General features: G+C 34.7%; 1 protein-coding gene across 2 annotated transcripts in view; it reads right to left on the bottom strand.

Moving 5' to 3' along the window:
- The window catches only part of TFAP2D (transcription factor AP-2 delta), a 54,425-nt gene that overhangs the window by 21,280 nt on the left and 20,732 nt on the right, over window positions 1-12,413 (bottom strand). For both annotated transcript variants that reach the window (XM_019734607.2, XM_074333058.1), the window contains one exon: window positions 5,241-5,382. In XM_019734607.2, coding sequence (XP_019590166.1) covers window positions 5,241-5,382 — 142 coding nt within the window. The remainder of the gene's footprint in view (window positions 1-5,240; window positions 5,383-12,413) is intronic.

The raw sequence follows: 12,413 nt of genomic DNA, 5'->3' as shown, positions 1-12,413 counted from the left end.
CAGTATTATAATTCAGACTCTTGTGGACTAAATTTGTATTTCAATATTTGATGTGGATAATCACTTACAATCTAGTCCACTAGCCTCGCAAAAATGATTTTGTTATACTCCACGAAAGGGATTTTCCTGCTGCTTTTCTTACTTTAAATGATTATGATTTCTGATCATTGGTTTCAGTTTTAATCACTACATTACTACATACGATGGATTGCAGTGAAACCCTTGTGATACATAGTCCAAAGAACATAATTCTAAAGAAACAAAACATATTTAAAAAAAACCAGTTTTTGGATTAAAAACAACAACAACAAAACCCTAGATTAATGCAGTAGCCGAAGAGTGAAGTGAAAGACTCCCAAGAAATTGCTCAAAAGAATATATATTCTAAAGTGAGATCACTCCATACTGAAGGAGTAATACGATAGTGGTTAGGTTTTATTGTCTGGATTTACAATGGGCAGTCACAAAATATAAGCATGTAGCTCAACTATAATTATCACTATAGCCAAAGACAAGTACAGAAGGGTCAGACTATTCCAAGAGAATGTCGCTCCATGGACCCAGCCACTGATTCTTCTCCAAAGCATTGGTGTCATTAACAAATAACTACTGAAAAATGACAAAATGTCTTGAAGCACAAATCATTTATCACTGAGTTAACAATCAGTGGAGCCTTGTTTATTATTAGGTACCTTTAGCAACTTCTTCCAAAGATCATTCGTGATTTTTTTCTAATGAACAACGAGTCTCAGGTTTATTGCTTCATTTCACAGAATTTGCCTTATTCATTTTGAACACAGGTGAAAGTAAAGAGGATCACGGGGAGAGATAAAACCAAGAAACAAACAGAGATAAGTCCTGATCTGCTCTAAATCGAACAGGATCCTCCATTTCTCTAGCTAATGTTTGGTTGAGTCTCTGAGACTCATCTAAATGCATGCTTTTAACAATGGCAGGTGTGTACTTTCACTGACAATATGTGATTTTGAACTTCTCACTTTTTCTGTCCTAAGTTAGACTCAATTGGCTGACTTTCAGTTATACAACCTATTTTTATAGATGAATAATAGTAAGTTAAGCTAAGTGATGGCATTAAATGATGACATCTGGTGGGACATCATCATCTGTTGTGCTTTGTGTTATTTAATACTTAATTATATTGTTATTAGGAAATTTCTAACTAACATTTTAAATATAGACTCATGCTATCATTTATTAGACTAGCAAAATGGATTACTATCTGGTAGGCTATCAATATGATCCATTAACTACAAAGGAATGCTGGAGTTGTTTAAAAACTAGTCTTAATTTTCTATCAGATTAAAATAGAACACATTAAAAAACTAAAATGAACGTTGAAACATTGCTTCAGTTCTTGTTATGATATGGGAATTATTTGGATAATTGAATAAACTAATTTATAAGTTGGCAAATCAACTTCCTTACTGTAAAAACAATATAGCAAGTTACAATTAACTTAAAGTTCATGAAGAAATGAAGAAAATGCAAAGTGTGGAAAAAATTAACTATACTAAGCAATTCAGCTAACTACACCATACATAAAGCTGTATCAGGAGACGTTTCAGAATTCTCAACCTTTGATATGTGATTCTGCTGCTTAACTCACTGACTTACGACAATTTCTAGACTTAAAAACAGATGACAATTTTGTAGATATCCCTGAGGCAAATCATCATCATCATTTCATTATGACACAGTTATTTTTTTATGTTTAGTTTCATTTTTATTTAACATTTTATCTATGAAGCTACAGTAAGAAATACTCTTATTTCTCGAAACAAAATGTCACATTATGAATTATGTAACATAAGGTGATCTTTGATGAATCATAAATTCTAACTTTATCCCTTATGTCATTGTCCTTCAGGACATAACTTTTTAGCTGATGTCTGAATTTAAAGTTCTATGTTTCTCCTTTTGATGATTAATGGTATGGTAACACTCAATTAAAACTTGCTAACTATTCTGCTTTACCTTTATGCAAATCAAATGTTAATCATATTTAGTTCTAAATTTAATGAAAAGGTTTAAATGTGTTTTCCATAAGTCACATAAATGTTTTGTCTGGTACATGTTAGATTTCAAAAATTATCTAACTCTGTTTCTATCTCTTCTCATAAATAACTATTTAATTACACCGAAGTATTTGGTTAATCAAAAAAGCACTAGAAATAAAGAGGAATTAGGAGGCTAACAGCACTTAATCAATGGGCTCTTCATATAATTATATACTTGGCAATACAATGATATACAACTGAATCTGTTATTTGTAAAGGTAAAAAAGAAATATGTAAGCCAGTCTGTCAATGCAGATCAGCAACTGGATCTCTCATACAAAGAATTTTGAGTTTTGTAAATATTTTTGAAACAACTGCCAGTCTTGTGAACATAGGTGAGCTATGAGAATGTGATGAATACCATGGAGGCTACTTAATTGCAACTTTGAGTATTTTAATTGAAAATAGCCAATGCTTTACCATTAAAAAAATTAGAAACCACATGTTGGATCCATTGATAAGATGCAGAAAAGGCATGTTATTCTTATACATCCCGTACTTTATCTACTTATATTGATGATTACTTGTATTGTATATGTTGGCTATGACTGCATAGTCTCTGATTCTTAATTCTTGTTTCACATTGTCTAATAAGAAGATGGGATGGGTATAAATAACCAAAAAGACCAATAAATAAATAAATTAAGGCTCTCTTAATTTCTGGATGTTTATGGCTTATTTACTTTCACATAAAATAAGGTCATAGAATTAGTGAACTCAATTTTTGCTTGACATTTAATGGTCCGCAAAAGTCTAGCTATGGACAGAGGAATCAAAGAAAATTACATGTTCTCACAATATTTTATGAAATCAAAGGTCAAAATAGCACCTAAGATAATATAACATATCTTGGATCCCAGGTGAAAGGAAAATAGGACTCCTTGGTTGAATCTACTACTCTAAAATAGATGTCTCTGCATAACTTTGACAAATATGGAAGTACTTCTCTTATTTCCCTCAAGGTCTTCGAACATTTACTTCTGTGAAAAAAAAACCTCAGCATCAGTTTGAATGTACTCACTCCAAAACACTTACACAGAGTGATGGGAGCTGCCAAGAAAATGGGCTTGTATTTTGAATATTAGTGTGGCACTGCTGTGTGGGGGAGCGGCCAACAGTTATGGAACCATTCCTGGGGGAAGGATGGTAAGAAGAAGGATTTCTCTGATTTAAGGGGTGAAGTCTTAGAATATGCACAACGAAACCATAACCGAGTGATTTTGAGGTAGAAAATATGGAGGTGTTTTCTCCTGAATAATGTGTATTTTGGGATAACTTTCATTCAGAGGTATCACATGGGGACGTATATTGGGAAATCCATATGATCCTGCCAGCTAGAAGGATATGATACTTTGAGAAAACCTGGGGGATACCATCTAACTTCGAGCACTGTATATTTCTCTTGATCTATAACAAGACTTTATATTCTCCTGAGATTATATTAAGGATTCAAATTAACAAAATACACGTACATTCAGTTCCTTCTGGAAGAACTGAAATATGACTGATGAACAAGAACACTCTGGGTCAAGAAATTGTTTGAAAAAGGGAAAGAGTTAAAAGCAAAATAGAAGTGGAGACACCCCCCCCCCGGAAAATAAACCATGCAAAAAGTCCAGGTTTAGGTCTTTCCACTAGCAAGTGTTCAGGAGCTTTCACAACACGAAGTTTATCCCCCAATTTTAAATCCAAATGCCACACCTGCCTTATAGTTTTCTTTCTTTAACTCTTGGACGGTCTCTCTCTCTCTCTCTCTCTCTCTCTCTCTCTCTCTCTCTCTCTCTGTATCTCTGTCTCTGTCTCTCTCTGTCTCTCTCTCTCTGTCTTTCTGTCTCTCTCTCTCTGTCTCCTTCATTCTTGGTCTTCAATCTCTTTCTGCTATTCCTATCCCCCTTTTTCTTCTACTTTTGCTACAACTTTTTGTTTTCCTTCTCTCTGGGGCAATATAAGAGAATTTCTAGTACTCTCAGAAGAGCAATGCATAAATATATCCTAAGCCCAAACACTGACAGCCACAAGCAGCACAAATCCCCAAAAAAGGAGTTATGTGTCTTGGGCAAGCCTGTTAGGCAGTCGCTGTCCCATAATAAAACCTTAAATTTGTAAAAAGACATCTATGTTACCTTAGAAGTTGGTAGGAATGGAAGAAGGAATATTTACTTCTGGTTTTATACATTTTGAGCCAATTTAAATTTTGGTCAACATATTATAAAGTCATTTTATACATCATTTTATCAGAAGCAATGTTTTTAACACTATCTACCTTATGTTTTCTCTCTAAAAGATTTTCCCAAATAAGAAACTAATTTATAAATGATAATTTAGCTACATAGGACTAACTTCTAAAATCTGAGCATAGAGTTTTGAAATTAGATAAGATTATTAATGGTCTATAGGTAGCAATAATTTATTTTAATAAAGAGAAGAGAGCAAGAATTAACTGCCTGAAATATTTTTCTGTAAAAATGTGAACATGACTTGCAGCAGTGCTTATAGTTCTGTTGGTTTTTCATACAAAAAAGGGTAGTTCTTTTATTAATTATCAAAGAACTTTTAAGTTTGAGGGAATTTGAAATCATCTTATGCAAGTGTCCTCCTTCCTACATCATTTCCCTCATTATTTTAATTCACATTTTAATTGGATTATTTTCCAAGTCTTAGAAGCTTTCTCATACATTATACCTTTTCGTTTCCATAATATCGCCACAGGGGGTCGGACAATTTGCTTAATTATACACAAGAGAAGATGGGGGCACTGATGGCTATCCTTGGTCCCAGAGGTCTCCCTGTTACCTTTCATGCATGCACCTATGTCCTCAACTTTTGTCATATGCTGCAAACCCTCATAGTGTTTTAAGACCTTTATCCACATTTTTAAGGTACAATGAGTGGCTTAAAGGCATATTTGCGTGGAATCGACATCTCTTAAACATGTTTTTCTCCTAGGAATTCCTGCATATTCTGGAGAAGTTTTCTAGGAACTTCCATCACTGTCAATGACAGCACGATCAATAACCAAGGGTAGTTTGTAAATCTTGCTACAAGCCACGGGGTGTGTGGAGGGTTCTTATAGCATCTAGTGGTATTTTCTGTTTCCCTCCTTCAAAGAAAATAGAAACAACTGAGGATAAAGGCACATAGAAGCTTCTTCATTCTGCTTACTTGGTCGCTAAGATCATCTTTTTTCTTGCTGTCTGTTCTTTCTGTTCCATATGTTGTCTGGCAAGATGTTCTCCTACAGCTTTGGCTGGAAACTCTGTTTCACAAGTGTAGCCAAAATCCCGAGCCAAGTGTAAAGCCTCCCCTGTTGGCAGACAATAAAAGTCAGTTTCTCGGGAATGTCCAAACTCAATAAAAGTAACACCTTAAATTTTTTTCAAGCCTCATTCCTGGCTGTGGACAGATGGATTATTTTTCCTATTCATTCTAAACAACCCAAGGGAAAGGACTTTTTTGGGGGATGGGGTAAGGTTGGGTAGGACGAGGAAAAACTGAGAACAGAAGCTACTTACCAGACAGGCAGTTGTGGAATATCGAGGGGAGAAACCAGAACCACAGTTTAGGAGTTTTGACTCCCCTTGAGGCTCTAGCCATTAGACCAGACTTGACATATGAGATCCTACAAGTGAATGTCCTCAGGGTAAAACCCTCAAGGGTATGTCATTTTGTTGCTGTTCAATCTACAGCCTGTTCTCAGCATATCTGAAATATTCAGCTATCTTTTCCAAGAACCCATCATAATATCGGCAGAGGGTCCAAATAATTAAAAATAAAAAAGGAACACTTTGGAAAGGGAGATAAATAAATTGTATCAATTTCATATCATTATGTTGCTAAAGAGAGTGTATTACATAACTGCAGTACTAACATTATCAGGCTTTCTGGTCCGCTTTAGTACCCGTTAGCACGACTTACAACGCTTCTTAAATACATTATAAAATATGTGATGCTTTTAAAGTACAAGAACATCATAAATAACTGTTGTTCTTTTACAAAATCTTAAAACCAAGTAAATTTTTGAGAAATGGGGTAAAAATGGTTTATCAGCAAAGTCAGATTTGGTGATGGGTTTCTGTCTGGAAAAAAAACAAAACAGTGCTTTTAAAGCTCAATCAAGCCAACTCTTACTTGACCATTACAAATTTTTAAAAGTAAGGTTTCACTACATGTATATTGAGCACCTACTTTGTTCAAGGTGTAGTGCTAGGCAGGAGTAATGGGGGAAATAAAAAGGCACCAAAGATCCTCCCTGTTTCTAGGAAGGTGACAATCATACCAATACTAGTAGTAGCAGCAACATCTTAGTAGTACTTTATCATTTATATTGTACCTATATAAGCATTATATATAATCCATACATGTTTATTGACACTATTTTGACATTTTATATAAAGTATTATATTATAAGTATCAAATGAGTGTTAGAGATAAAATGTTTACATAAGTACAAAGGAGGAGAAGGTGGTAATCAAGGAGAGGTGATCCAACAGCCAGAAGGTCAATCAAATTTTGCCATTAAAAATTTTTTTAAAAAGTCAGGCTTGATGACCATATCATATGATGCTTGTGTGGTGATTGGCCAAAGTAACCATCTAAGAAGTAATGGATTTGATCCTGCCTTATACTCATAGAATAACAGAGTAGTGGATGAATTAATACCAGGAAGAAATAAAAATGGTTAATATTACTATAGAGAAGGAGGAAAAGTCTATAGATACACAAAATAAATATACAAAATAAGCTAGTTAATATTAATGCATGAAGACAAGAACCCAGTCACCTCTGCTGTGGGTTGAGTTCTCTCTTGGACATCCGGTGAGCCTCTGATGACACAAGTAACACAATAACACCAGTGATTGTGTCATCTTCATACAGTATGTCACGTTATATATATTGATATATCTGCATACTGCAATATTACAGAAATAGAGCTTTAAATAACAATCTAACAAACTATATATATTATATATTACAGACACACATAATATATAATGTATATTAATAATATATAATATGCATAAAATATAATGTATATTATATATATTTTATATCTATAATATTATATATATATTTCTCCCTGCCCCTCTACTATATGTGCTATAGTGGGAAAAATGAAACAGTACCAACAGGAAGATGGCAGCATGTCTCTTAAACTTTGTGCTAAAACCTGATTCTTAAGGATCTGGTCCATTTCATGCAAAGCTCTCACTGTGTGGTTGTGGTCCTTTTAAAAACAGTTTGAATGGAACAGCTGCTATTTACATTTATACTGACAGCCAGATCCTTCCTTCCCTAAGTTCTGTTTACTGCTTTCTCCTGCTTGCAATGTAACATTGTTACTGGATGTATAGCAATGCTACATCAAAAGAAGTGGCAAGTGAAGACACTTTGATATGTCGTTAAAATGCGTATTATCATGCCACAAAAGCTTTGTGTGTGAGGACACAAGAATGAATGAATAAATGGATACATGAATTAAAACACACATGATATTCCATAACGATGACACATCTGTAGTTAAATCCTGTACAGCAGATATTGTAGAATCAACAGGTTTAAGAAAAATAGAAATTTTAGGATCAGCAAAGCATATACAAAAACCTGTAGGGAATATGACTGATGTGTGAAAATAAAGTTCTAGCAGCCTCTGTCTCTGGTGGGACAAAATGCCCATGTGCACAACAAGCAGGGGCTATAACCTGTAGTGAAAAGAGGGATCCGTGAAGGACTGGAAATATTTTCCCTTCTATTTCCACAGCAAATATGGCTGCCTCCATCTCATTTCTGTACAAATGAAGCAGGATGCCCTAGTTCTTTCCTTTTTTCCCTTCAGAATAGATTTGAACTATTTCTTTATGTCAGTGCATTGTGCCACTTGACAAACCAGTCCCCCCACCCACTCTTGTTTCTACACAACTGAAGCAATACACTAACTTTGGTAAGTACACCCACTGTATTTCATGTCGTTTCAAGAATTACTACTTCAGCACAGGGATACATGGATGTTTTGGGGTGTAGTGTTAGTGCTTAGTCAGGAGTATTCTAAGTAGGAGGCTTTAGGCCCTATATGCCAAGTAGTGCCACCTCCCTACTTCCAAAATGTAGGAAACCACAAAAGGATATTCAATTTTTCAATAGGAACAGCAGCAGTTGATGACTCATATTGAGTAACTCTCTTAAAAAGTCAGCACAAGTAAAATTACAGACTATGGGAAGAACATAAAAGGAGAATTTGCTCCCTGGTTTCAGGCCATTCATTTTTCACACTCAAAAGCAAAACGGGAAAACATTAGAAAAAATTTAAATGGCAATTACTTATGCATCCCAGAAATAGAAAGTTAACGGAAAAAATGTTTCCTGAGAAAAGTTGATTGCTCCTTTTACTGAGATTCTAGGTTCCCACACTATTTTATCATAAGTAGATCCAAATGTATTTTTAAATAGAAATAAGTATAACTGATGTTCAACCTTTTATATGGTCATTAAGTATTTTTCCTTCCTTTAAAATTCTTGTATTTTAGGGGATAGTGTACTTTAGACAACTAAATATTAATATCTAAAACTAATTTGTACTAAAGGATATTTTATATTATTCATTAGATAAGTCTTACCAATTGTTACTGTAACAATACTGCCTTACAAACAATTTAGGTTTAACTTAGTGTTGCAATACCAAAAGCCATTAAATAAAAGCAACAATACATATGTGTTAAATTCCAGTCACATATCTATGATTTCAATCTCATTTACATGTCTGGGGAAATAGCACATTCAATTCTATCTCTGGGATTATTCTAAGAAGTACCTATTAGAAAGCAAATTTGAGAATATTTTCAAACCCGGATAAGATATTATGTACATTAAATAAAGATGTCAAACTACAGTAAACCCTAGAGCTGCAGGACAAAGTTAATACATCTGGTAGAGTTTCCCAAACTATTCTGAAAGAAATGTACTCTACGACACTATATGTTATACAATCTATGATATAGATCGGTGCCTTATAAAGTGGTAGTTTCTGTAGCTCAGTGACAATTTTGTTTAAACACCAACATTGTTTTTCAAAGTGGTAGTTTTATTCGCCATTCCATAATCTGCACTCAGCACAGCACCTAATTCATAATAAGTACTCAGTAAACATTTGTTAAATGAAAAAGTTTTCAAATATTTCATTGGTTAATTAGAACAATCATCTTGTAAGCCACTCTTCCCAAAGACTATAGTGAAAAACTAGAGCAAAAGAGAATTGCTAGAAAGAATAAAACATCAAGTAGAGCCACTTCACAAAATAGACTACAGTTGAAGGTAGTGTTTTTCTGCTTCCATAACCTGGGAGTTTTGTGTTTTTTTTTGGTTTTTTTTTGTTAAATCTGGGTTCCATCCCATATCAATTAATCTCTGGAGCCAAGGCCTCTGCATTTTTTGAAAGCCCCTGCAGTAATCTGAAGCCTGGGTTGAGAACCACTGCCCTAAAGTGAAGGGAAAGTATTATGTAAAGATTAACTACATCTTCCCCAAATATAAAGATTCCGTGGAGTATACAAAGGGAAGGCAGTCATTACAGAGTTAATATTAAACTATAAAGGCCTCTATCTGGGCTCTTGCATGATGAGTTCTGCCATATGATATCATATTGCCCCGAAAATAAGACCTAATCAGAAAATAAGCCCTAGCATGATTTTTCAAGATGACAACCCCTGAACATAAGCCGTAACATGTCTTTTGGAATAAAAATTAATATAAGACCTGGTCTTATTTTCAGGGAAACACAGTATAGTATAAACTCTAGAAACAAAAAAACAAACAAAAAAAGGAAATGTGGTGGTAGAAGTAGAGAGAGCATCATTAGGGAAACAAAGTCATCAGTCCATTGAAAAAGTATATCTATATAGGGAGATTTAATACCAGGTGAATTTGGCTTTTCACACTAGTTGGGGAAAGATGGATTATCAATGAAAGGTGTTAGGACAACTGGGTGACCATCTGGAAAAAAGCAAAACAAATAAAATTGGATCTATACCATATATCTGACAACAAAAAAAGAGTCCAGCTGGATCCAAGATTTAAATATAAAAAATAGAACCACAAAGTAATTATAAGATGGGAAAATTATAATCTTGGAATTAAAAAAAGCCTTTTAAAGTATTATAATAAAAACTAAAAGCCATGGAATAAAATACATGAGAAATATGATTATATTAATATCAAAAAGTTCTGCAGGACATAGACCTGAACAAATAAGCAAATACACACACACAAAAAACCTCATAACCACAAAGAAACAAACCAAAGCCAGGGGTGGGGTGCTTTGCAACTCATATCAGGAACGTATAACCAATTTTCCTGATATATAATGAATACTTACAAATCAATGAGAAAAATATAAAACTTAACCCCACAAGGACAAGTTAGATGAACAGACAGAAAAGCTCATAACATTTTCCTAAGAATACACATAATTCAACCTTATTCATAATAAAAGTAACCTATTTTCTTTAACCAATCAAATTAGCAAACATCAAAAAATTGATAGCACCCTGTTCGGGCTAGAGTACAAGGAAGCACTATCATACGCCCACTGCTGATGGGATTAAAAATTTACAACCTCCATTAATAGTAGAAATTTGAGGCTTTGTCTATGTACCCCAAGTACATAGACAAAGGCATATGTGTAGTAACCTATTTCCTCTGCCTCGACATGTCAACACCTTTTCCTCCTAAAAGTGAATGAAGTAACAGATGCAGACCAGGGAAGTAATATTAGGAAGTAAGCAAATGATTTAAGATGTTGTTTTCTAAGATGGTGTCTATTTGTCCATAATATTGTATGATATAACCTCTGTTTCACTGCGACCAATTACTGAAAATTCTGATAAATACTAGTTGTTAGATATTAGAGAGCAATATCTAATTGTTACCTAATTACCAATTATCAAATATAGCCTCTCAGATAGAAACTATTCCATGACTTAGAATAAGAAATTTACAGATAAGACAATACCTATTCATCTGAAAAAAAAAAAAAGGCTCTACTAACATTTACTTCAGTGAACTCAATTCCACTGGCAGCTCTGAAATGCAAAACTCACTGCCAGAGTGTTTGTGTGCAAAAGGGAACACCAGGGTCCCCGAATGATTGGGCTTTTCCAGGTGACTGTCTGACTAAAGCCATCACAAATTAGTTATTATGACAAAGAGCAATGTATTATCCTTTTTATATCATGGGCAGTTTTAGAAGAAAGCTGAAAACCTTTATATCCCAAAGGAGGAATAATGTGGGAAAGTGATGGCTGGAATGGCCAGTGGAGGAGTTATTTGGAGATGATAGTCCTTTGAGACCTACAAATGCCATGAGTCCCTGGAGGCTAGCCTTAAGCTGCACACATCCATAAAAACCCATTGTGGTACCCATGTAAAGGCAACGAGACGATCAGCTTTGTCTTCAATCCTATGAGGAGAGCAACCACTGCTGAGCATACCCTGCGCATGTGTTATTACTACCGTGTTTCCCCGAAAATAAGACCTAGCCGGACAATCAGCTCTAATGCATCTTTTGGACCAAAAATTAACATAAGACCCAGTATGATATGATATGATATGATATGATATGATATGATATGATATGATATGATATGATATGATATGAACCCAGTCTTATACTAAAATAAGACGGGGTCATATACTAATTTTTGCTCCAAAAGACGCATTAGAGCTGATTGTCCAGCTAGGTCTTATTTTTGGGGAAACACAGTAATACTTGGCAAAGAATTTTAGTGTTTCACTCCTACAAGCCTCAAGCAGTGAACAATCCCTCCATCTAAAGTAAAAAGCCATGGACTGATCACGTATCTAGCAAACTTGATACACCTACACTCTCTTTACCTGATCTATAGGAAAGAATTCATTGCCAAGTCAGTTGCTCTTTTCCCTCGTTTCCTGGAAAATGCAATTGCATGGGCTCAGTATTAAAGAAAAGGGGGAAATAGCACCAAGTGATAACATTCCTTTCTCCATTTTGTTGGTGTGGCTGGATTGGAAAGAAAAGGTTTCACAGGGCAATCTTATAACTGACTGACTACATTGATACTCTGTTGAAAATACAGGAGATATTATTGGTAATTATTCAGAAATGAGGGACAAACTGAAATTTAATGTCATCCTAACTTTGGCAGATTAAGTAGTAGCAAAGGGTTCATTAGGATTTTAAAATCTTGTACTGGCGGATGTGAGAAAGCTCAAGAAACTTGCCCAGGATTCCTAGCAGCGGAGAGGTCCAACCCACAGTGAAAAACTGGCTCACAAATTGATAACGTCTTTCTAACCCTCTGCTATACT

Source organism: Rhinolophus sinicus, linkage group LG05, assembly GCF_036562045.2.
Source record: "Rhinolophus sinicus isolate RSC01 linkage group LG05, ASM3656204v1, whole genome shotgun sequence".
Lineage (NCBI taxonomy): Eukaryota > Metazoa > Chordata > Mammalia > Chiroptera > Rhinolophidae > Rhinolophus > Rhinolophus sinicus.
This window is presented reverse-complemented; position numbering and strand designations above follow the sequence as displayed.